This window comes from Enhydra lutris, unplaced genomic scaffold (assembly GCF_002288905.1).
Source record: "Enhydra lutris kenyoni isolate GAN:26980312 unplaced genomic scaffold, ASM228890v2 scaffoldscaffold49, whole genome shotgun sequence".
NCBI classification, from domain to species: domain Eukaryota; kingdom Metazoa; phylum Chordata; class Mammalia; order Carnivora; family Mustelidae; genus Enhydra; species Enhydra lutris.
The window spans coordinates 9526530-9553325 of NW_019154133.1; the positions used below are offsets into that span (position 1 = coordinate 9526530).

Here is a 26796-nt window from a genome sequence, read left to right on the forward strand (position 1 = left end):
AGAATGATGTCCCGGTAGAAGTAGTATCAGAGTCGGTGCTGCATGCTGGGAATCAGAAGACCCAGAACTGGATTGGTTGGGATTTGCAAATGACCGCGGTCCTCCGAGGTTGGCCAGTGGTACTGTAGGAGGAGGGAGGGGGGCGCTGCGCACTTCCTGTAGACGGAAGCAGGCAACAGACGGCGTCCCCGCCTCACCAGGTACCATTCTCCCGCGCGTCGCGGAAAGCATCAGTGACCCGGCGGAAGTGATTCCTCTAACTGCCCCGGAACCCACGGCGGCAGGCAGCTGGGGTGGGGGGGTGGCCCTGGAGTAGGGGCTGTGGCGGTGCGCGGGGACCCGGCGCGGTGGCTGTGGTGGCTGCAGGACTGACGAGTGAGTCTCGGGCTGGGGTGGGAACGGAACTCCGGATCCGCGTGGGAGACAAGGAAGGCTCGTACTGGGCGCGCTCGCGATCCCACTTCCCACCCCTTCCCATTTGGGCGGGGAAGGAACGGAAGCTCTTAACCTACCCGGGCCTTCTCAGCTCCTGGTTTGGGGGAGGGGAGAAGAGGGCGGCGAGACCTTTCTAGGCGCCGCTTGGTGGGCTCGGGAGAGGGCGAAAGGAGGGGCGACGGCCAGCGAGTCTGGGCCTTCCCCGGGCTGAGCCCCGGGAGGGTGGAGTTAGGAGCATGGCAGCCCTGTCGCTTTTCCTTTCTGCTTTCCCCGTGTGCACTCAGATACGTCCTTTTTTTGGAGTCGGTCCCCAGTCAGAGGAGTGACTCTCCCAGTCACAGCCCTCTTTCCAGCTGCAGGACCCCGGGACGTTTACCTTCTGGGCAACTTGTCGGACGATCTGTGCCCGACTAGATAGTTTGGGACTGTCGTGCATCTGCTTTCCAGTTTTGTCTGAAAGGTATCTAGTACAGTGGCCGTTGAGTTTATCTTACGGAACTAAAATCTCTTTCGTGACATATAGTTGTAAAGTTCATGCCATTAGTGCGAGCATTTCTACTTTGCATTTTACTTTTTCACGTTTGTGTAGAAAACAACCGAAATCCTTTAGTTTGAGTTTTAAAATCCTTTTTTTCAAACTGCTAAGTTGCATTTTGATCCTCAAATAGTTGTTTCCCTTTCTGTTTAGTAGACTAAGATGATAAATCTTTGATCCCGTTTACATTATATTTGTAATTCATGATGTTGAAAGATTACTGTTCACACATGGATTCATTCATTCTGGAGATACAATGGTAAGGAACAGCTCTGAGCCCTGTCATGGTGGATATTTATTTATTGCCAGTGGTGATCTGGAGTTAATGTTTAATTTTTAATGGCTATTATTTTTTTCCCCTAAGTATGAAATTTAACTAGTAACTACCATTTCAAAATATATATATTTTTATAAGTATGTTTATTTCAACTTGTAGATGCCAGTTTCATTACTTTTATAATAATTCTGTAATGTAATTAGGCAGTAGCAGAAGTTATAGTGAGCCTTGTATATCAAGCTCTAAAGTAACATTTGAGTGTACCTTATAAAGTGCTTTTTGGGTGTTTGTTTGTTTGTTTAAATACAGATTTTTCAGTACTATGAAGTAATCTGGAAGCTTTTTGCATTTATACTGATTTTTTGCATTTATACTGATAAGTGTACAGTTATTTGCATTTATACTGATAAGTGTACAGTTATTTTAGGATTTTAGTTGTTAATAAGGATTTACTCTTCCATGGTTAAATAAGATCAGGAAAAGCCCATCGAGTGATGCCTGAAATTTCAAGCCTTGGTGACTAAAAAATAATAGTACCATTCACTCAAGAAATACTTGCTGAGCACCTGCTATAGGCTAGCTATTTTACCAGGCCTGCCTTCATGGAGCTTGGGGAAAGAGAGGAGATGCAATAAGTATATATATAAGCAAATATAGTTTCAAGTGGTGATAAATGTGAAGAAATTAGGTCAAGATTAGAGTTACGTCGAGTCAAATTAGGTGAGTAGGGTAGGGGTGTCTAATTTTGATAGGGGAGTGAGCAAGGAAGACCTGCCTCTCTCAGGGGTAGTGTTTTGCTTGCAGACCTAAATAACATGGAAGAGCTTTTAAGATAGCAGTAACTATAAATGTAAAGACTTTAAGAAACAAATGAACTTAACCTATTATGATACTAAAATGGCCAATATACAGTATAGATGGAGCATAGTTAAATAAGAATTATGAGAAATAAAATCAGAGTACTTAGCTAAGTCTAAATAATTACAACTTTATAGTCCTTTTTCTGTTTGTAATGAGAGGGCATTAGAGGATTTTGTGCAGGGGAATGATACCTGACTTCTGTTTTTGATGACAAGTTACTAGGTGGCAAATAGAACAGTTGGAGGAAAGTAAGGAAACGAGTTCCTAAGGAGGCTTGTAGTAGTCCAATTGAGAAGTGGTAGCTTGAACTAGAGATGTAAGGTAAAAGTTTGTGAGGAATGGTGTGATCTGGAATATAATTAAAGATGGAGCCTGGTAGGTCTTGCCTTCTCCCCTAGGACGGAAAAAAAATTGAGAAATCAACTATTTTGCCTGAGCATCTGGGTGAACACTAGTGCCATTTACTGAAATAAGGAACACAGGAGGGTACACTGATTTCTGAGGAATAAATTGAGAGTTTTGCATAGGAATAAATGAGGACTTTCATAGTTATTATCAAATAGGCAAGTAGCAAGTAGGCAAGTTGGATATCCACAACTGTTGTTCGGGGGCAAAGTCAAGCTCGGAAGGAAGATTATTTGGGGGTCATTTTTTTTTTTTTAAGGTTTTATTTATTCATTTGAGAGAGAGCACAGGCAGAGGGAGAGGGAGAAGCAGACTCCCAGTGAGCAGGGAGCCCATTTTGGGGCTCAGTCCCAAGACATGGAGATCATGACCTGAGTTGAAGGCAGACGCTTAACCATCTGAGCCAGCCAGGTGCCCCTGCGGGTCATTTTTAATGGGTAATATTTAAACCTGTGGACTAGAGGACATCAAGTGAAGAGTATTAATGGAGAAGAAGGCAGATGACTGGGAGCACTCTGGTCAAAAGAGGAGCAAACAGGGATGGAAGCAGAAAAGCCAGGAGGGTATGGCATCTGTAATACTAAGGGAAGAAGCTGTTCTGGGAAGGAGGGGAGTAGTCATCTATAAAACCCTACTAAGAGTTAGATAAGGATTAAAAATTCACCATGAAAGCAAGTAAACTAATAGAAATAAGATGAGCCCCTTGAATGTACTAGTGGGCCAGAAGTCTGATCAGAGTGGGTTAAGAAGTGAAGGGTAGTGATTATATAGCATTTTGATGTGCTGATGGGAATAATAACAGCACAAAGTCCTCAGAGAGGTGTGCTTAAGTGGAAAGGTTGGCCTTGAATAGGAAGGATGGTTTTGGTTGGTTGGTTGGTTGGTTGGTTTTTAAAGATTTTTTATTTATTTGACAGAGAGATGCACAAGGAGAGAGGGAACACAAGCAGGGGGAGTGGGAGAAGGAGAAGTAGGCTTCCTGCTGAGCAGAGAGCCCGATGCAGGGCTTGATCCCAGGACCCTGGGATCATGACCTGAGCCGTATGCAGACACTTAACAACTGATCCACCCAGGTGCCCCGGAAGGATGGTTTTTATTCATCTTTTTTTTTTTTTTAAAGGTTTTATTTATTCACTTGACAGAGATCACAAGTAGGCAGAGAGGCAGGCAGAGAGAGAGAAGAGGAAACAGTTTCCCCACTGAGCAGAGAGCCCGATGCGGGGCTCAATCTCAGGACCCTGAGATTATGACCCAAATTGAAGGCAGAGGCTTAACCCACTGAGCCACCCAGGCACCCCTTTTTTATTCAACTTTTGAAACAGGAGGGTGGACAGAGTGTATGGTATATAGATGCAGGTAGGACGAAGATGGAAAAACAAGGCAATTGAAGTGATAATCTTTCTGTTTTCTTGATAAAATAAGTTGTCAGGGCAAGGAGGAGGAGAAGGTATTGGAGGTTTAGGAGAAGCTAGGATTTTTTCAGAGTAGAAAAACTAGTTTACTAGGAGGATTGTTTACTAGGATTTTATAGTATTTAGAATCTATAATTAGATATTACATAGTGGGAATATTTGTTCAAACCTTTTAAAGCCAAAACAAAGGAGTTTGAAAATCATTGTCTAAGAGGGAGGTTAGGTAGTTTACAGGGTTGAGGCAGACAGACTCCGTGGAAGCACGTAGCAGTCTGGAGCCCTGTGCTGTTTGAGGGCAACAACTCTGTTTAATAAAGATGGGAAATTGGGAATTACAGGCATTGGTAGAGGGAGGGGGAATTTCAGATGAGTATTAACATGAAATGGTGGTGCTGGAAGGAACTTTTAGACAGTTTAGCCCATTGTGTTTGAGAGATAAACAGGAGTCTTATCACTTTAACCTATCAGGGTCTCAAAATAGAAATTTGGAGAGTAGAAATTCAGATGTGGACTTGCAGTGACACTGTGACTTTGTGTACATGCCTTCCCTGCCCCTCTCCTCATTTGGCTCATACTGTTTATTTTGCCTGGATCTCCCTCTCCTTCCAGTTCTGCTTGGTAAAAACACCTCCATCCAGTGAGACCCAGATCAAAAGCTACTTTCCTTTTACTTGTGGCTGTTCACTTAAAAGTTTCATAGTTCCAGATTTACTTCTTTAGGACTCCCCAAATCCTACTCCCGATCTATTAGCTTCCCCAAACCTAGAGAATTTGGGTCAGTTTAATTATTAGCATAAGTATCTTTTGAAAGGTTAATGAGACAAGAAAACTTGAATTGATAACATCTCTACAATGAAAGATACCTAAATTTAAGAAAAATAATAAATTTCTTAAAAATCTTACTCTAACCTTATTCTTTTAACTGAGATATGATTAACGTATCTTGAAATGCTCAGTGTACCATTTAATTTTCCAGAAAGTTGTCTCATGCTTCTTCCTAATCATTCCTCCAGAAGCAGCCATAAGTTCACCATAAGTTCATTTTGCCTGTTCTGGAATTTCATATAAATGGAATAATATAGTATGTACTTTTTTTGTTTTTCCATTCAGTATAATGTTTTTGGTATTCACCTAATGTCTTGTGTATTGGTAGATCATTCCTTTTTGTTGTGAATGGTATTCCTTTGCACAGATAGATCACAGCCTTTGTGTCATCAGGGTGGCTTCTCATTATTTTGAGTAAAGCTTCTGTGTGAACATTTTTGTAAAAGGTATTTTGTGGGCATATTATTTCTTGGATTAATACTTAGGAATCCAGTATAAGGATTTACGAAAGTCTTGTTTATCATTTTGCCACTTGTAAATTGACATGAAACAGCTATAACTTACCAAAACATAAATAATCAAGAACCTTCATTCCCAGTGATCTGGAGACCACTTAACATCAGACCACTTAACATTAATGATTGTTGTGGTCTGCACCACCCTGTATAAAAATATTTTTGATTGATCGTTTATGGCCAGTCTAAAATAGAGTTCTCAAATATCAGATCTCTGCTAATCAAGATCCCTAAAACCCCACAGTTGATGACAGGCAGAGGGCTTGTTTTTAGAAACCAAGCCCTGCTAATGAAATATTATAATATAGTTGATTACTGAGTATTCCTAGTTGAGTCATTATTCTAGTAATAAAAACTTGATCATTTAGGACGATTAGGCCATGACTAATTGTTAACCATCAAAAACAGATCGGAAATTGTGGTCAGTGCTTTTACTTTAAAGGACCTGATAGACTCCCTTAGTAAAAGCGAAGAACTGCCCTCTTTGATGTACTGTAGATTGCCACAGAGAACAAAACTTGTTCTTCAACTTGGGCGTTTGGGAACAAGTTTTAACCCTAGGAGATTTGAGGACATTATCAAACAAACATTTTCAGATAACTGAATTAGTTCTAGGAAACATAAAATTCCAGAAATCATGTACAGGAACATGCCTCTTGCATTTAATTCGCAGTTTATCGTGGTGCAAAATTGTGAAGACTGATGTTTTAGTTATAATAACTTCATAAAATGTGCCTGTGTCCTCGAAGTCTTTAAAATAAAAATTGTCGGGACGCCTGGGTGGCTCAGTTGGTTGGACGACTGCCTTCGGCTCAGGTCATGGCCCCGGGGTCCCGGGATCGAGTCCCACATCGGGCTCCCAGCTCCATGGGGAGTCTGCTTCTCCCTCTAACCTTCTCCTCGCTCATGCTCTCTCTCGCTGTCTCTCTGTCAAATAAATAAATTTTAAAAAATTAAAATTAAAAATTAAAAATTAAAAAATTAAAAAAAATAAAATTAAAATTGTCTTCAGAATTAGAATTCATATTGACTAAATGTTATTGTGAAAGGTAGAATACTGTCTCCTTCTTTAGTCACTCCCTCCCTTCAGTATAGCCCAAAATATTTCCATCAACTTAAATATTTCTTTCCTAGAAAGAATGCCAGCATCATGGGAAAACAAAAACATAATCAATCTTGGTAAAAAACAGTGTATCATTGAATAACTTTATTCTGTTAGAAAGCTCAGAATAGTACTGTGTCAGTGACAGATAACATTATTGTACGAAGCTTCACATTGTTAACATTACCACATAATTACCATTGTATTGATTATCTTGGTCACAAAGAGAAAGGACCTCCTTGCCTTGTGGAAACATCAAGCTTAAGTAAGCAAGACAAAATATATCTAAAAAGAGAAACTTACAAGCATTTACATCTAATAGTGAAAAAAACTATGAATTCCACAATGGAGGAAAAATGGGGGAGGGGGTACCATTTGCTAAAAGTATTAAGACTGCTTACACAAGAACTAAATATAGGGATATTATTGTGTTAAAGGAGGCCAGAATGAGAATTTTAACTCCTCTTGAGAGCCATAAATCCAGTGACACTATAAGGACATTCTGGGCAGGATAGTTTGATGTCTTCTGACAAACTGGAATTACCTTCTAACTTCTGTCCATTTGTATTACTTTGTTTTCCAAATTAATCCTGGTTTTTACAGAGTTAAGAACTAATCATCAGGCTGACCATTGTTCCCTTATGAGCTCCTTGGTTCTATCACACTTCTTGTTGTTTTGTTTTGTTTTTAAGATTTTATTTATGGAGCTCCTGGGTGGCTCAGTTGGTTAAGTGCCTGCCTTCTACTTAGGTCACAATCCCAGGGTTGTGAAATAAAGCCCCATGGGGCTGTCTGCTCAGCAGGGAGCCTGCTTCTCCCTCTCCCTGCTGCTCAGCCTGATTGTGCTGTCTCTCCCCCCACCAAGCTCTCTATCAAATAAGTAAATAAATAAAATCTTTAAAGAAAAAAAAATTCATAATGGTCTTTAAAAAAAAAGATTTATTTAGAGAGAGAGAGCACGCAGCTGCTCACAAGAGTGAGTTGGGGGAGGGGGGTGTGGGGGAGAGAGAATCCCAAGCACAGAGCCCCATGCAGGGCTCGATCCCAAGATCACACCTGACAGCCACCCAAGTGCCCCCCTTTTTTAAATATTTATGTAAGTAATCTCTACACCAAACATGGGGCTCAGACTCACAACCCAGAGATCAAGAGTCACATGCTTTTCTAACTGAGCCAGCCAGGTGTCCCTATTTGTTTTTGTTTAAAAATCAAATTTAGGGGGATGCCTGGGTGGCTCGTTGGGTTAACCATCTGCCTTCGGCCAGGTCCTAGGATCGAGTCCCACATCGGTAAGAAGTCCCCTGCTTCTCCCTCTGACTGCTGCTCGCCCTGCTTGCACTCTGTCTCTCTCTCTCTCTCTGACAATTTAAATAAGATCTTTAAAAAAAAAATGAAATTTAGGGATACCTGGGCGGCTCAGTCAAGTGTCTGCCTTTGGCTCAGGTCATTGAGCCCTGTTGTGGGGCTCTCTGCTCAGCTGCAAGTCTGCTTCTCCCTCTTTTTCTGTCCCTTCCCCTCACTTGTGCTCGCTCACTTGCTCTCTTTCATATAAACTTTAAAAATAAATAAATAGGGGCGCCTGGGTGGCTCATTCGTTAAGCGTCTGCCTTCGGCTCAGGTCATGATCCCGGGGTCCTGGAATCAGACCCCACATCTTGTTCCCTGCTCCACGGGAAGCCTGCTTCTCCCCCTCCCACTCCCCTGCTTGTATTCCCTCTCTCACTGTGTCTCTCTCTCTCAAATAAATAAAAATCTTTCATAAGTAAATATATAAGTAAAATCTAATTTAAAATCATAGTTTTCGAAAAAAATAGTTTTCTAATAATTTACATTTTCAAACGTGTATTTTGGTGCATTTTATGTATTCTGCAGAAAATATGATTAATAGGCAAGAAACCACTTATCTTACATAAATAACACCAAACTATACCTTTCATTCTAATCTGCTTTTTTTTTTTTTTTAAAGATTTTATTTATTTATTTGTCAGAGAGAGAGAGAGAGCGCGAGAGTGAGCACAAGCAGATAGAGTGGCAGGCAGAGGCAGAGGGAGAAGCAGGCTCCCTGCTGAGCAAGGAGCCCGATGTGGGACTCGATCCCAGGACGCTGGGATCATGACCTGAGCCGAAGGCAGCGGCTTAACCCACTGAGCCACCCAGGTGTCCCTCTAATCTGCTTTTAAAAAATTAAGTTTATCCTGGTGGTAATTCCATGTTGTTACACCCATAGATTTAATTTTTTCCTTTTCACCACTCCTAGTAAATATTAATAATTATAGACACTATTTCTATTTAGCTCGTTCCCTAATTGATTAACTTTTTTAGCGTATTTTCAGTTTTTCATTTGTATACTATTATAGTTCATATCCTTCTACTTGCCTTTGCACACAAGGCTAGTGTTTCTTTAAAGTAGATACCAATAATCGCTAGCCTTCTGATGATTCTGCTGTTGCCCTCCAAAAACTGTTGTGCTATTTATTTAGTATTTCCCTTTTTCCCTCTCCTCCAACACTTGATTCTTAGCACAGTTTAATGTTTTAGTTTGCATGTTCCATGATTACTGTTGGGATCAAGCATTTTTGTACAGATCTATGAGTTATTTGCATTTTTTCTTCTATTTTTCTATATTTGGTTCTTTAATCCGTAGCATACTTTTGTGAGTAATGTCAGACACCTAACCTTATTACTTTTTCTAAGTAAATAGCCAATGTAAAAGAAAGATAACAAGAATAGATTTGCAGCTGTTGCTGTCATCTGCTTAATAATCCAAGCAAATCAATTGAAAAACTGTTAGTACTAATAAGAGAGTTCTGCAAAGATGATGGGATACAAAATCAACTTTTAATGGATTTATTTTTTTTAAAAGATTTTATTTATTTATTTGACAGAGAGAGATCACAAGTAGAGAGGCAGGCAGAGAGAGAGGGGGAAGCAGGCTCCCTGCTGAGCAGAGAGAACCCGATGCGGGGCTCGATCACAGGACCCTGAGACCATGACCTGAGCCGAAGGCAGAGGCTTTAACCCACTGAGCCACCCAGGTGCCCCATCTTTTAATGGATTTAAAAGCTTTTTTTTAAAACACCATTAATAATCTTTCAGAAAGTATAATAGGAAAACAGAGGGCATTCATAATAAAAACTGTAAAGTACCAAAAAGTCCACCAAACAGGAAATGTGTAATGATAAAATGAGACTTTAGCAAAACATGAAATATTTAGCAAATATGTTTATCACACTGTTATAGTGAAAATAGTGGATATTTTGGTCAGATATAAAAAGATTAGTGAGACAGAATATAGTCTAGAAATTCCTGTGATAATATAGTAAATGATAATGGTAGCATTTCAGATTCAAAGGATGGACTGTTCAAAGATCTTTTCAGTGTTCAGTGATACTAGATTCAAAACTGATTTCAGTGTAGCTGCTAGGCTCATCTAGAATTTTTATTTGTTACTAAAAAATAAAAAACTCTAAAAGAGTAATGTTCATATATAACACTATAAAAGCATAATAACATCCGAGGACTTTTTGTTCATGCTTTTATCTTCTGCCTAGAACTATTTTCAGCTTACTGTTCAAACACTGCCTCTACCTACTAATTCAAATTTCCAGACCTCAGGTATAGAAGAGATCAAATGCTTACACTGGGATTTTTCTAACCCCAAACTTGGATGTCTATAGGTAATCCAGATTTAATCATATTTTAAATATTTTTAACTTCTACATAAGAATGAGGATTTACTTTTAACTGTTAATGTTAATTTACTGTTTTCTTATTAGTGACGGCGAGTCCCTTCTCCACCTTTGTTGTATAAATGGTGAGATTGATTTACTATATTAAGAAGTCTGTAGAGAAGCTGTTGCTACCCAGAGGGCTTCTAAGATGTGACTTTGCATGGTTGCTTAGCTACTGCTAGTTAAATAAACATCCTAGATGTTTTGCTCTAGAGATTTTCCAGATAGAAACTTGGCACTCGAAGTTCTTCTAGCACTTTTTTTCCTTTTTCATTTTTTTTAGAAGAAAGATTACAAAGCAGTGAACAGAATAAATTATGACCAATGAATTTTTATTATTCTTCTTACAAAGTGACGCAGTACTGTTTAAATTTTAGATAAGTATCTAAGGATTTATATGAGCAGCTCTTAACAGTAGTAGAAAAGTTTTAATGGGAGCCAGAATTGTTTACCATGGTAGTATGGAATAATGGAAAGTGGTGTTTGCTCTAAAGCAAACCAACTAGCTTTAAATCCTTATGCTGCCACTTAAGCTGTAGAAGCTTTAAGCAAGTGGCAACCTCTTAGTGTTTCTTCACCTCTAAAGTGGGAATAATAATTCCCTTGTGTAAGTGTTATTTTAAAATAATGTATGTAAGTCATGTAAGGCGATGTTTACCACTCATTAGCCCCTCAAATTGTTGGTAATGATGTAACATTGCCGCTGTTGCCCTTACATCCTGTTAGATATGGCACTTTAAATATTCCCCTCCAAATCTATTCCCCTAATAGATTTGATTCCTACTTTCACTCTGTCATTACCTGGAACAAATCATTCAGCCCCCGTATACATCAGTGATGCTACCATCTTTAAGATGAGGGATTACATAGTTTATCTCCAGGTTTCTTTCCTGCTCTAAAATGTTATGGTTCATTTTCTTGGCCCTTCCTTTAAGGCTAGAATAAAATTCTGGTTAGGGAATTTCTCACAGAACAGGATGTTTTCCTGTTAATAACATAAATATATTGGTTTAAGTGAAATGCTCCTTGAAGAAATGATATGAAAATTAAAATTACTCAACATGAGCTCTTTCTCTTTAGCATTCATCTTATTTTGTAAGATTTAAGATTTCTTGGGATACCTGGGTGGTTCATTAAGTTAAGCATCTACCTTCAACTCAGGTCATGATTTCAGGGTCCTGGTATTGAGCCCCACACTGGGCTTCCTGCTCAGTGGGGAGTCTCGTACACCCTCTTCCTCTGGATCCTCCTCCCCGCTTGTGCTCTCTCTCTCTCAAATAAATAAAAACTTCTAAAAACTTTTAAGATTTCTTAAAATAGAAAAGATTTGCTACCACTTCACTGTTAAATTTCAGAACTTTGATAGCCTTTTGCAGCAAGGATGGCCCAGTAAAATGCATTATAAATGCCACACTTACATAAGACGAGGGCGAGCCCTTTTATGAAGGCTACATCATGTCCTTGGATTTATCATATTGTCATTCATTCAGCAAATACGTGCTTTAGTTTCCACTAGTATCTAGTAGATATAAGTATACAAAGAGATGATTAAGGCCAGCAGTCTCCTTCAAGTTCAGTTCAACTCTTAAGGAACAACATCTGTATTTTTAAATAATTTTCACAATAGTTACCTTAAAGGGGTGAAAAAACCAAATCTGTGTTTAGACTACTACTCTGAAGGTGATCATCTTTTCTCAGATGTTCAGAAACTTGATACTGTTCCATATTATGGTGGCTGGGAAACTCTTGCATAGCAGAGAGAGTCCTTGAATTTGTAATACCAAGGATGTTAAATAGTAATGGGTGAAAACATATTACTCCAGGATTAATCTTAAAATAGCATTGTTATATTTTCAGGAAACTACCAAAGTTCCTGTGGAAGTAAAGTAGAATTTCATAAGAACATAATGGGTAAGTTATATAAAGTAATTTTATATTTCAACTAGTAGAAGCTGGGTTTTTTTCCCTCAAAGATAGACCTTTTACATTGGTGAATGCAAGTAAAAAAATGATCCGAGTAGATTAAAATTAGTTAAATCCACAGCATTTGTTTACCACAGGCATACCTCAGCAATACTGTGGGTTTGATTCCAGGCCACAGCAATAAAGCAAGTCAAATGAATTTTTTGGTTTCCTGTTTGTAAAAATTAGGTTTACACTGTCCTATAGTCTAGTAGCATTATGTGTAAAAATAGATATATAGTACCTTAATTAAATTTTTATTTAAATTTATTTAATTTTTATTTATTTTATTTAACTTTATTGCCAAAAAATGCTAATCATCTGAGCTTTTAGTGAGTCATCACTGATCACAGATCACCATAACAAAAACAGTATTGAAAAGTTTGAAGTATTGCCAGAATTACAAAAACATGACACAGACACAAAGTGAGAAGTGCTGTTGGAAAGTGGCACCAACAGACTTGTTCAGTGCAGGGTTGCCACGTACCTTCAGTTTGTAAAAAGTGCAGACACACAATAAAACATAGCACAATAAAGGTATGCCTATATTTATTTTTGAAAGGCAGATAAGTAATATTTTGTGCCAAGTATAATTTGTGATTCCTAGTAAGTAATAGCAACTTAAATTAGAAACTTTCCCAACAAACATAAAAAGTGCTTTAAATTCTTGCCAAAAATGCAAGAATTATAAATTTAATTGAAAATTGTTTTTATTTTCTAAGAGATGGGCAAAACCTGCTAAATATTTGTATGCTTGAGTAGTCTATAATTTACAAGTTACTTGCATCCTTATGAGTCTCCCAGCTTTTTATTATGAAAAATTGCAGAAATGATAACACTGTGTAGCCTTCAGTGATTGCTAATGCTTTGCCACATTTGCTTTCCTTGTGTGTGTTATATTTATATACCCATATACACACACATGCATATTTTTCTGTACCATATCACTTCACACCTAAATACTGGAGTAGGCTTCTCATAATTAGGTCCATATTCAGAATTTCCCAGTTGTGTCAGTAGTGTTCTTTATAGCAAGTATGTTATAGACATACCTTGTTTTATTGTGCTTCATATTGCATTTTGCAGATACTGCGTGGTTTTTTTTTTTTTTTACAAATTGAAGGTTTGTGGCCACCCTGTGTGGACCACATCTATTGGTGCCATTTTTCCAACAGCAGTTGCTCATTTCATGTCTCTCACATTTTGGTAATTCTCACAGTATTTCACTTTTTCACTATTACTATATTTGTTATGGTGGTCAGTGATCTTTGATGTTACTATAGTAGTTGTTGTGACATCCCATGAACCGTGCCCACAGAGATGGGGAACTTAATCGATACATGCTGTATGTGTTCTGACTGCTGCACCAGCCAGGTCTTCCCTTATCTCTTCAGATCACCCTATTCCCTAAGACAGGAAAATTGAAATTAGGTTAATTAATAAATTAGTAGGCTAATTAATGGCCTTTAAGTATTCAAGTGAAATACTTCTCTCACTTTCAGTCAAAAGCAAGAGATGGTTAAACTTAGTGAGGAAAGCATGTCAAAAGCTGAGACAGGCTGAAAGCTATGCCGTTTGTGCCAAACAGTTGGCCAAGGTGTGAATGCAAAAGAAAAGTTCTTGAAGGAAATAAAAAGTGCTACTCTGGTGGACAGGTGAATAATAAAAAAGTAAAACAGAGTTATCACTGATGGAGAAAGTCTGAGTGGTCTGTATAGAGGATCAAAGCAGCCACAACAGTTCCTTAAACCAAAGCCTAATCCATAGCAAGGCCCTGACTCTTCAATTCTGTGAAGGCTGAGAGAGGTTGAGGAAGCTGTAAAAGAAAAGTCTGAAGCTAGCAAAAGCTGGCTCATGAGGTTTAAGGACAAAAGCTGTCTCTGTGACATAAAACTGAAGGTAAAGCAGCAAGTGCTGATGCAGAATCTACAGCAAGTTTCCCAGATCCAGCTAAGGTAATTAATGAGGGTGGCTATGCTAAACAGCAGATCTTCAATGGAGATGGAACACCTCATATTGGAAAAAGATGCCATCTGGAACTTTCACAGCTAGAGAGAAAATTCAGTCCCTGGCTTCACATCTTCAGAGGACAGGCTGACTCTTGTTAGGGACTAATGCAGCTGGTGATTTTCAGTAGAAGCCAGTGCTCACTGACCATTCCAAAAATTCTAGAGCCCAGAATTATGTTAAATCTACTCTGCCTGTGCTTTATAAATGGAACAACAAAGCCTGGATGATAGCACATCTGTTTACATCATGGTTTACTGAATATTTTAAGCCTGCTCTTATTACTTAAGCAATCTGTCTCGTAAGGTATAGCTGCCACAGTTGGTGATTCTTCTGCTGCATCTGGGCAAAGTAAACTGAAAACCTGGAAAAGATTCATCCGTTCTAGATGACATTAAGAATACATGTGAACCTGGGGTGCCTGGATGGCTCAGTCCTTAAGCTTCTGCCTTCAGCTCAGGTCATTCCTGGGATCAAGCCATCAGGCTCCCTGCTGGGCGGGGAACCTGCTTCTCCCACTCCCACTGCCTGCGTTCCTTCTCTCACTGTATCTCTGTCAAATAAATAAAAATAAAATCTTTAAAAAAAAAAAAAGAATACATGTGATTCATGGAAAGAGGTCAACATATCAACAGGATGTGGAAGGAGTTGATTCCAGCCCTCATGGATGACTCTGAGGGGTTCAGGACTTCAGTGAAGGAAGTAACTGCAGATGTGGTAGAAACAGCAACAACTAGAATCAGGAGTGGAGCCTGAAGATAATGACTGAATTGCTGCAGCTTCATGGTCAAACTCGAATGGATGAGTTGCATCGAATGGAAGAGCAAAGAAGGTGGTTTCTTGAGGTGGAATCTACTAGTAAAGATGCTGTGATGACTGTTGAAATGACAACAAAGGAATTAGAATATTAACTTAGTCGATAAAGCAATGGCAGGGTTCGAGAGGATTTACTCTGATTTTGAAGAGGTTCTGTGGATCAAATGCTGTCAAACAGCATCACATGCCACAGAGAAATCGTTCCTAAAAGAGTTAATTGATGCAGCAGACTTCACTTTTGTCTTATTTTAAGAAATTGCCACACCCGCCCTAGCCTTCGGCAACCACATCCCTGATCATTCAGTGACCATCAACATCAAGGCGGGACCCTCCACTGGCAAAAAGGTTACTACTCACTGAAAACTCAGACAGTGGTGAGCATTTTTTAGCAATAAAGAATTTTTTTTTACGATTAGATTTATTTTTTGACAATAAGAGATCACAAGTAGGCAGAGAGGCAGGCAGAGAGAGAGGAGGAAGCAGACTCCCTGCTGAGCAGAGCGCCTAATGCGAGGCTCGATCCTAGGACGCTGATCCTAGGACCCTGGGATCATGACCTGAGCCAAAGGCAGAGGCTTTAACCCACTGAGCCACCCAGGCACCCCAGCAATAAAGTATTTTTAAATTAAGGTATAAACATTTTTGTTTTAGACATAATGATACTGCACACTTAATAGACTATAGTATGCTGTAAACATAACTTTTTTATATCCACTGGGAAACTGAAAAATTCATTTGACACATCTTTGAGTTAGTTGCTTTATTGTGTGGTCTAGAACTGAGTATCTCCAAGGTATCCCGGTGTTTTATATCCAGGATCCAATCAAGGATCACTTACTGTGTTAATTTGTTTCTTTAGTCTCTTTTAAGTAGTTCCCTACTTATGGGGGCATGAGGAATGAAGTCTTTTCATGACACTTTAAAATTTAGATTTATCTGAATGTTTACTCCAGATTAGATTCAGATTAGACATTTTGGGCAGCAGTAGTACATAAATGATTTTTATATTTATTAATCTTAATTTGAGGGATTTTTAAATTAACTATTAACAAATGAATAAATAAATGAATCTTTGTAGCTTGAATATCTTTATCCTCTCTACTTCTTTTGTTAGGGCTTCCTAAATTTTTTAGAATAAGCCTTAAGATACTTTCTTTCAGATATTTGTAATCATAAAAATTAAAATTTTCTGTGAAAGTTATAGGTATTAGAAACCTCTTAAAAGGATATACAAAAAATACATATTCCCAAAAAAGTTATATTGAGCTAGCTACTATGGCTGAAGCTAGCGTGGTGGCAGTGAGGGTAGCTGGCAGTAGAGTAACATCTACACTATCTCCTCACCTCTACTTTGAATTTCAAAGACTGGTATTTGTCTATATTCCTTACTTCAGTCATGTAATAATTTAAAATCAGTAATAAAAGCTTTTGATCATTATTTTTATGGATCAAGAGTAAAGATTCTGATTAAAGAGAAGCCCTAACTTTAAGAATTAGGAGCTTTGTCAGAGAAGTTGAAATCATATGACATACAAACATTCTTTCATAAATGCACACAATGCATCTTATGTTAAACATGAGTACTCCCCATGATTTAATTTAAAGTTTTACTATTTGAAAATCTGTTTAAGCTTTCAAATTTGGACATGTTGCTCTGTTCACAAAAGAAAAAAAAAATTGTTAATACTTCCTTGAAGAATATTGGTAAATTTTTATCCAAAGTAACATCCTTGAATGTAATTTATTCTGACATTGGAAAATGTTCAGGTAATAATAAAACAAATAGTTAAAAAATCTTAAAATCTTGGTAGATGTTACCATCCAGAAATGTTTCTCTTTTGAGTTAGTCAAATACTAACCTTGGTAAACCTGTTTGTTTTTAATTTTGTGATTGAAAAATCATTTACTTTAGATGGAGAAGAGAAAACCTATGGTGGGTGTGAAGGCCCTGATGCCATGTATGTCAAATTGATATCTTCGGATGGTCATGAATTTATTGTAAAAAGAGAACATGCACTAACATCTGGAACAATAAAAGCCATGTTGAGTGGCCCAGGTAGGTACATTTCTTTATTTTCTGTTAATAAATCTTCACTATTAATGTGTTTTTACTTGAATTAAGTGACTCATAACATTAAATGAGACAATAACTGTTCTGACATTATTGCATGATTATGTTGCTTTGGAAAAATTGATTTCTGCCAGTTCCTGTTTTCAGTTATTTACCCTCCTAGGAAGGGCTCTTTTCCCTACGTTAGTTACCATCGTTAATTTCCTCACCACAGGAGGACACTATTGGTGATTTGTGCTCATAATTACATATACAGTTTATTTTTTTAGAAGTTACCACTTCCCAAACATCTATTCTTAACGTTCTCTTTCTTTCTTTCTTTCTTTGTTCAAGATAATTTTTTTTTACCTCAAAGAAATTTTTTTTTTGAGGCTTGGGATTTTCTAGAGCATGAACAATACTATGTTCAGCTTTTGAAGAAACTACCAAAATGCACAGTAGATGCACCATCTTACATTCCTACCACCATTGTATGAGTATTCTAGTTTCTCCACATTTTCACTGACATTTATGTTCCTATTTTTTGATTCTAGCCATCCGAACAGGTGTGAAGTGATTTCTCCTGTTTTTTTTTTTTTTTTTCCCTTCAGATTTTTATTTATTTATTTATTTGACAGAGGGAGAGAGATCACAAGTAGACAAAGAGGCAGACAGAGGGGGAGGAGTGCAAAGCAGGCTCCTTGCTAAGCAGAGAGCCTGATGCAGGGCTTGATCCCAGGACCCTGAGATCATGACCTGAACTGAAGGCAGAGGCTTAACCCACTGAGCCACCCAGGCACCCCTCTCCTAGTATTTTGTTTCAAGATTGATTTATTTAAGAGAGAACATGAGCAAGGGAAGGGGCAGAGGGAAAGGAAGATAGAGAATCTCAAGCAGGCTCCCCGCTATGCATGGAGCCCAATACAGGGCTCAATCTCAAGACCCTGAGATCATGACCTGAGCGGAAACCAAGAGTCAGATGCCTAACTGACTGAACCATCCAGGCACTCTTTATTGTATTTTGGATTAACATTTCCCTAAGGACTTGGTAAGGAAATGCTGAACATCGCTTCTGGTGTTTGCTATATATTTGCATATCATCTTTGGAGAAATGTTTATTCAAATCTGTTAAATATTTTTCAGTTCCGTTGTTAAGTCTTTTTGTTACTGAGTCATAGAGTTTTTCATAAATTCTGGACCCTAACCCCTTATCAGGCATCATTTGCAAATATTTTCTTATAACAGTTCTATGATTTTATTTATTTTTAAAGATTTTACCTATTTATTTGACAGAGAGAGCACAGGCAGGGGGAGCAGCAGGCAGAGGGAGAGGGAGAAGCAGGCTCCCTGCTGAGCAAGGAGCCCTATGTGGAGCTCAGTCCCAGGACCCTGGGATCATGCCATGAGCCAGAGGCAGACCTTAACCAACTCAGCCACCCAGGCTTCCCCAGTTCTGTGATTTAAGCTGTTAGATTTAGGTCTTTGATTTTAAGTTAATTTTTGTATATAGTGTGAGGTAATGACTCAGCCTCATTCCCTCTTACATGGGCTTCCCAGTACCATTTGTTAAAGAGACTCTTCTTTCCCCCATTTAAGGGTCTTGGCACCTTGTTGAAAATAAGTTAATCATAGCTATATGGGTTTATTTATGGGTTCTCAACTCTCTTGCATTGAGAGTCCTTTTTTTTTTTTTTTTTTTTTTTTAAGTAATCTCTACACTTAGTGTGGGGCTTGAACTCAAAACCCTGACATCAAGAGTTGCATGCTCTACCCACTGAGCCAATCAGGTGCCCCATTCCATTGATCTATTCTTGTGCTAATGCCACAGTATTTCAATTACTATAGCTTTGGAGTAAGCTGTGAAATGGGGAAGTGTGAGGCCTCTAATTTTATTTTACTTTTTCAAGATTGTTTTGGCTATTTGAGGTCCCTTGTTTTGGGTTTGTTTTTTTTTGTTTTGATTTAAATTCAAGTTAGTTACTGTACAGCATAATGCTAGTTTCAGGTGTACAATACAGTGATTCAGCACTTCCATACAACACCTAGTGCTCATCAACAAGTACATGCCCTAGTTCCCATCACCTTTTTAACCCATGCACCCACCCACCTCCCTTCTAGTCACCATCAGTTTGTTCTCTGAAATTAAGAGTCTGTTTCTTGCTTTGCCTCTCTACTTTCCCCCCCCCTTTGCTCGTTTGGTTTTTTCCTTGAATTCCATACAAGAGTGATAGTATGGTATTTTCTTTCTCTAACTTATTTTGCTTAGCGTAATACTCCAACTTCATCCATGTTGTTGCAGATGGCAGGATTTAATTTTTTATGGCTGAGTAATAGTCCAGTTTGTGTGTGTGTGTGTGTGTGTACACATACACGAATACACACCACATACCACATCTTTATCCATTTACTAGTTGGTGGATACTTGGACTCTTTCCATAGTTTGGCTATGGTAAATAATGTTGCTCTAAATATCGGGGTGCATGTATCCCTTTGAATTTGTATTTTTGTATTCTTTGGGTAAAAACATAGTAGTGCAATTGCTGGATCATAAGGTAGTTCTATTTTTAACTTTTTGAGGAACCTCCATACTGTTTTCCAGAGTGGCTGCACCAGTTTGCGTTCCCACCAACAGTGCAAGAGGAGTCCCCTTTCTCCACATCCTTGCCAACACCTGTTGTTTCTTATGTTGTTGACTTTAGCCATTCTTTTTTTTTTTTTTTTTAAGGGAGAGAGGGAGTATGTGAGCACAAATAAGCAGAATGGCAGGCAGAGGTAGAGGGAAATGCAAGCTCCCCGCTGAGCAGAGAGCCCAGTGGGGGCTTGATCTCAGGACCCTAAGATCATGACATGAGCTGAAGGCAGATGCTTAACTGACTGAGCCACCCAGAATTTAGCCATTCTGACAGATGTGATACTTTATCATAGTTTTGATTTGCATTTCCCTTATAATGAGAGAGACTGAGTATCTTTTCATGTGTCTGTTGTCCATCTATGTCTTTTTTTTTTTTTTTTAAAGATTTTTATTTATTTATTTGACAGAGAGATCACAAGTAGGCAGAGATGCAGACAGAGAGAGGAGGAAGCAGGCTCCCCACAGAGCAGAGAGCCTGACGCAGAGCTTGATCCAAAACCCTGGTATCATGACCTGAGCCAAAGGCAGAGGCTTAACCCACTGAGCCACCCAGACGCCCCCATCTGTGTCTTCTTTGGGAAAATGTCTATTCATGTCTTCTGTCCATTTTTTAATTAGATTATTCAGTTTTTTGGGTGTTGAGTTTTATAAGTCCTTTATATATTTTGGTTACTCACCTTTGTCAGGTATGTCATTTACAAGTATCTTCTATTCCATATGTTGCCTTTTAGTTTTGTTGGTTGTTTTTATTTGAAGTCACTTGTAATTCCTTGTCTGTATTTTTTACTATGGAGATTTTAAAACACACACAAAAGTAGAATAGTATAATACATTTCCATGTACCCATCATCCACCTTCAATTTTATCAGTGTTTTGCCAATCTTATTTCATCTATTATCATTTTTTTATGAGTATTTCAGGCTGATTATTCCCTGCTAGTGTCATTTGACTTGCAAAATCTATGATAGTTCCCCTGTACTCTCCCTTTTTTTCCGACCATGAATTTTATGGAGAAACACGGTTATTTGTAAATTGTCCACATTTAAATTAGACTTAATATTTCATCTTGTAAGCTTATAATTACAACTCTAGAGGCTTGATTAGAATCCAGTTCATTTTTCTAGGCAAATACTTTATAGGTGGTACCACTGTATTCCTGTTGTCTCAATCTTTTAGTGATGTTGAGACTGATATGTGAATTCCAGGTTTAGCAAGCTGATTCATCTATGAACAATCTGCAGTCAGATTTCCATATAATGCTTTTAGTGTTCATTGTAATTATTGCTGAGATTTACTTCATTTGGAATTACAAAACAGTGCTTTTCTAATTCTTACAATTTCTTCTGCATTTATTAGTTAGAATTCTTATTATCTGCATTTATTAGTTAGAATTCTTATTATAAAGAACTATTTGGTTATCCTGAAATATAACTCTGTATAGCAGAGAAAAGATAAATGGTTTTTTTTCCCTTTACATATAATTTTTCAGTGTAATGAAATGATTCTTCAGCATCCTGTAGTAGCAGAGTATTTTGGTTTTTGTTTGGATTTTTTTGTGTATCATTTTCAACTTGTGACTTTTTATTATTTGATGTTTTTTAATCTAGTGCAGTCTTTCTCACTGGTGTTCAAATTGTACCGTTTGCTCCATTTTTATGCCAGAAGGAGCCACATCAGGTTGGCTCTCATGTCCTTTTGACATGGCTCTGGTAGTCTTGGATAGCTGTACTACTTTCTATAATAACAAGATTTCTCAGGCTCATTTTTTTTGTTTTTTTTTTTTTATTTTTTTTAAAGATTTTATTTATTTGAAAGAGAGAGAGAATACAAGCAGGTGGAGCAGCAGGCAGAGGGAAAGGAAAAAGCAGGCTCCCCGTGGAGCAGGGAGCCTGATATGGGGCTCCATCCCAGAACTCTGGGATCATGACCTGAGCCAAAGGCAGCTGCTAAATGGTCAGAGCCACCCAGACACCCCTGTCAAGCTCATTTGATAGATTATTCTCTAATCCTGGGGCACCTGAGTGGCTCAGTGGGTTAAAGCCTCTGCCTTCGGCTCAGGTCGTGATCCCAGGGTCCTGGGATCAAAGCCCCACATCGGGCTCTCTGCTCAGCAGGGAGCCTGCTTCCCTTCCTCTCTCTCTGCCTGTCTCTCTGCCTACCTTTGATCTCTGTCAAATGAATAAATAAAATCTTTTTTAAAAAAATTATTCTCTAATCCTGAAAACAGACATTTTTCCAAAGAGCTGTTTTCTTGTAGTGGAAAATAGTACTTAAGAACGCCAGTTTGGTTGCTAGCAGTACTCATTGCTCATAGGTTGAATTACTTTTGGACTTCTATACTGGATAGAGCTTGGATGTACTTAGAAAACCAAGGTCATGGATGTCAATAAATTTTAGTTAGTAATAAAATTAAAAGATATTTGCTTTTTGCAAGCTTGATCTCCTTTAGTTTATCTGCAGCCCAAAACTAATGCTTACATAAAAAGGAATGAAGTACTGATACATGCAACCTTCAAAATATGATAAGTGAAAGGAGCCAGATATAAAAGGTTGCATTTATATGATTCCATTTGTATAAAATATCCAGAACAAATCCATAGAGACAGAAAGATTGGCATTTGCCAGAGGCTGGGGATGGGAAAATAGACAGGAACTGCTTAAAGGGTATGGGGTTTTATGTTGGGATGATGAGAATGTTTTGAAACTGGATAGCAGTGGTGGTTGCACAGTATCATGAACGTACACTGAATTGTATACTCTAAAATGATCAATTTTATGTTATATGAATTTCACCTCAAAAAACCCTAATGTTTATTTAATATCAAAAGCTTACAGGGCACCTGGATGGCTCAGTGGGTTAAGCCTCTGCCTTCAGCTCAGGTCATGATCTCAGGGTCCTGGGATCAAGCCCCACATTGGGCTCTCTGCTCAGCAGGGAGCCTGCTTCCCCCTCTCTCTCTGCCTGCTGCTCTGCCTACTTATGATCTCTCTCTCTCTGTCAAATGAATAAAATAAAATATTTAAAAAAAGAAAAAAGGAAAAAAAAAAAGCTTACTGGGCACCTGGATGGCTCAGTCAGTTAAGCGTCTGCCTTCGGCTCAGGTCATAATCTCAGAGTCCTGGGATCGAGATCCCACATCAGGTTCTCTGTTCAGTGGCAAGTCTACTTCTCCCTCTCCCTCTGAAATCTCTCTCTTCCTCAAATAAATTTTAAAAATTAAAAATAATAAAAGCTTACTAACTGTTTGTTGGTAATATTTCATGCACGTATTCAAGAAAGAGAGTTTTAGTCATTGACAAACCAAAATTTACCTCATTGCTATGAATTCTTCATTCAGTCCTGCTCGCTCTTCTCACCCCACCCCCCAACCAGTAGACCGTTATTAGAAAACTTTAAAAAAAAAAAAAAACTACATTCTCAGAAAGCATTTTTTCCCTTTTATATTGACAACACAATGCTAGTCCTAGACTGCTAAGAAACTGTTTTATTCCTGTAAATGCTAAATGCTATAATCTCTATATAGCTATAGAAATTTTGAGATCATTAGAAAAGTTTATAAAGTGTTACTAAAAGGGAAGTAGCTTATGAGGAGCTCTCTCACTAACATAATCAAAATTTTGAAAACTAAAAGGGGACACAGTAGGTTTGCTTTCTTAAGAAAATGCTTTTAGGGGCGCCTGGGTGGCTCAGCGGGTTAAAGCCTCTGCCTTCGGCTCAGGTCATGATCCCAGGGTCCTGGGATCGAGCCCCACGTCGGGCTCTCTGCTCAGCAGGGAGCCTGCTTCCCTTCCTCTCTCTGCCTGCCTCTCTGCCTACCTGTGATCTCTGTCTGTCAAATAGATAAATAAAAATCTTAAAAAAAAAAAAAGAAAGAAAGAAAATGCTTTTAGGGGCGCCTGGGTGGCTCAGTGGGTTAAAGCCTCTGCCTTTAGTTCAGGTCATGATCCCAGGGTCCTGGGATCGAGTCCCACATCGGTGCTCTCTGCTCAGCAGGGAGCCTGCTTCCCCCTTTCTTTCTATCTGCCTTTCTGCCTACTTGCGATCTCTGTCTGTCAAATAAATAAATAAAATCTTCTAAAAAATGCTTTTATTTTTTTTTAATAGTATTACATTTATTATCTTTTTTTACATGGCACCTCCATATAGCACAGGGCTCCTAATGATCCATAAAGATTTGATTCCTTAAACTGAATCTTCTAAAAGATTTGTCTTTTTTTGTATCCTGTTCACCCTCACTTAATCATGCCACCATGATTCTTAGGAAAAACTAAAGTGTCCAAAGTCCTGGAAGAAAATTAGAATTTTTAAAATTCAGTCTTGATTAATCTCATTTGCAGTCTTAATAAAGTTTTTTTTATATTTATACTCAAATCAATTACGTCTTTCTTTTGATGCTAGTTGAGTTCATTCTTTTCACATTGTATTAGTTTACTAAGACTGCTGTAACAAAGTACCTTGGACTGAGTGATTTAAACAATAGTAGTTTACTTTCTCATAATTCTGAAGGGTAGGAATTTGAGATCAGGGTATTGGTAGGGTTTCTTCCAAGGCCTCTCTTGCTCTGATGGCTGACTTCTCCCTGTGTTCTTCACACTGTCTTCCCTCTGTGTGGCTTTGACTTAACCTCCTGTTCTTACAAGGATACCAGTCATAGTAGATTAGGGTCCATTCTAATAATCCTGTTTTTTGTCTTAATTACCTCTTCAAAGACCCCATCCATGAATCATTAAGCAGCATCTATACTAAAACTGGAATAATATAGAGAAGATTAGTATTGCCCCTATGCAAGATGATACACAAATTTGTGAAGCATTCTGTATTTTTAAAATGTTTTCTGAACAGAAAATAAAAGGCAGGAAGGAGGAAGCGCCTATCTCCAAATATGGTCACTTTTGGAAGTACTGAGAGTTAGGACTTCCCAACATGTGAATTCATTCATCCTGTAACAAACATACTCCTTTTCTTTTACAGGTCAGTTTGCTGAGAACGAAACTAATGAAGTCAATTTTAGAGAGATCCCTTCCCATGTGCTATCAAAAGTATGCATGTATTTTACCTACAAGGTTCGCTACACTAACAGCTCCACAGAGATTCCTGAATTCCCAATTGCACCTGAAATTGCACTGGAACTGCTGATGGCTGCGAACTTCCTAGATTGTTAAATAAAATAAATTATAATAAACTGTTAACTTTTTTCAGTATTTAATACCTGTAGTTCAGTTAGTAATTTTTTCATATATAGCATGTTGCCTGTGTGCAGTTGAACTTTAAAGTTCATTGCAAAGCAGATTATCTTCTGTTCTTTTGCATAGCAATCAGAGTTGAATTTGTTTGCTACATCAACAAATTAAGGACATTTTCACAAATTGAGAAATAAACAAATATGCCAATTCGTAGGTGGTTTTGCCTTATCCTTTGGATGTGATTTTTAAAATTAGAGCAGTGGTGAAATAGTAAATACTGAAATTTAAGCATAAATGAACACATTCTACAGGTAAATAATGGGGCTATGTATTTTTGTGTTTTTAGTGTTTTTTTTTAAACCTATTCTGATCTTATAACTGTTGTTATCATTACTAGAGATATGCAAATAATTGCATTATAAACATGTTTATAACTTAGCCAGAACATTGATTTTTATAATTGTCAAAGACATAAGAGTTGACATTTCTTATGTGTCTTTTGATAAACTGCAGTATTAAGTGTATCTTGTCTTTTTGTTTATTGCTACAATTTAAGAACTTTATTTAAAAAAGCAATTTTGGAAGATTACTAGGAATAGCTTTTGGAGCAATCACTTTTTGAACTGTAGCCACGTGGTCAACAAGTAAACTACATGACTGATTTCATGTGCATTGTGCATTTTGGCCAATCCAAAGTACTGTATTTCACTGACTATAAAGCTTCCTTCGCAATATTCATTCTTACATAGTCCCTTGTTGTGACTGCACTTTTGATTATTTAAATATGTTTTAAAGGATTCATTACAGACTTTATTTACCTCTTAAAAGCTAGACTTTTCTGAACTATTCCAGTCTTCCTCCAACCAACTGAAATGTTATAAAAAATTTTAAAACATTGAGAGATGCAGTGCAAATCTTATGATGCACTTTGATATAGTATATGAATTATCTTCTGTTAATTAAAATATGTCCCAATAAGTATGATACCCATAATCTGTGGGTCTTCTACTTAAATCAGACTTAGGTCATTCAGCTTTTATACTAAACACACAAGAAATTTGAAAAACTTGACAGAGCACCTCTGCTTAGGCATGGGAAAAGGAGCACTGGAGTAGGGTTTATTATTATCTCTATCTTAGTAGTTCAATAATGCTATCATTATAGGAGATACATAGTTAAGCCTTCAGCTTAGGTCTTTGAGACTGGTTTAATATGGACCAGTTTTTCTGGAACCTGCCAAGAACATAAGCAACCAAGATCTATAAAAGTAATTTTTCCTCATAGAAGACCTAACATTGTACTTTCCAGCTTACTGAAAGCAATTAAATATGTTAATTGCATATATTTTAGTAACTTCTCAAGACATACTGATACATATTTTAGTATAGATTATCAAGTACAAGAATTATATTCTGCTACTTGCTGACAAATAATGTCAAAAACCTAAATGATGATCTTAAAGGTCAAAGTGACAACTAGAATAAAATTTGACTTTGACCAATTTTAGTAGGTTACTTTATGTATGAGATCCAGAAGTAGCCTTAAGTTTAAAATACTGAAATAGAACTGAAAGATTAGGAAAAACTGTATATCTTGCGGCAAATGATACTTGCATGTTAATAAAGGCTCTTGACTGAAAGGTTTGATGAACACTTGGTGTTTGATCTTTTTAACTTTAATTTTCTCGTTCTCCTGAGAATTCATAAAACTACTTGCTTCAGGACATCTTGCCATATGATTTAATAGCAAGAATTTTTATTTGGTTAAATCAAAGAGATCATTTTATATAGCATTGAAAACAGTTTTCTGACACTTGGTAATTAGTTTTCTTGCCAAATTATGGGCAAATCTGCCCAACCTTTTTTTTTCTACACACAAACTATTACCACAAAATTCTGTTTTATTCAGTTAATATTTTGTTTCTATACTAAGATTACTTTATGATTTTTAGGTTGGTTATCTTTCATGTAATTGACAAATGACAGTCTTCTTACTTTTAAAGTCTTCTTGATACCAAGAAATACAAATTCAGCTTATGTTAAAAGAA

The 26796-nt window shown here is 37.7% G+C and overlaps 1 protein-coding gene across 2 annotated transcripts; it reads left to right on the forward strand.

Moving 5' to 3' along the window:
• LOC111156807 (elongin C) lies at positions 1–26399 on the forward strand. 2 transcript variants are annotated; one of them, XM_022517881.1, is made up of 4 exons: positions 1–200; positions 11956–12009; positions 16796–16939; positions 24538–26399. In XM_022517881.1, the coding sequence occupies exons 2-4, from the start codon at positions 12006–12008 to the stop codon at positions 24726–24728; spliced, it is 339 nt and encodes a 112-aa protein (XP_022373589.1). In that variant the 5' UTR covers positions 1–200; positions 11956–12005; the 3' UTR covers positions 24729–26399. The 2 variants fall into 2 exon arrangements, with proteins under 2 accessions (XP_022373589.1, XP_022373587.1); XM_022517879.1 differs by lacking the exon at positions 1–200 and adding an exon at positions 278–375.
• The last annotated feature ends 397 nt before the right edge of the window (positions 26400–26796 follow it).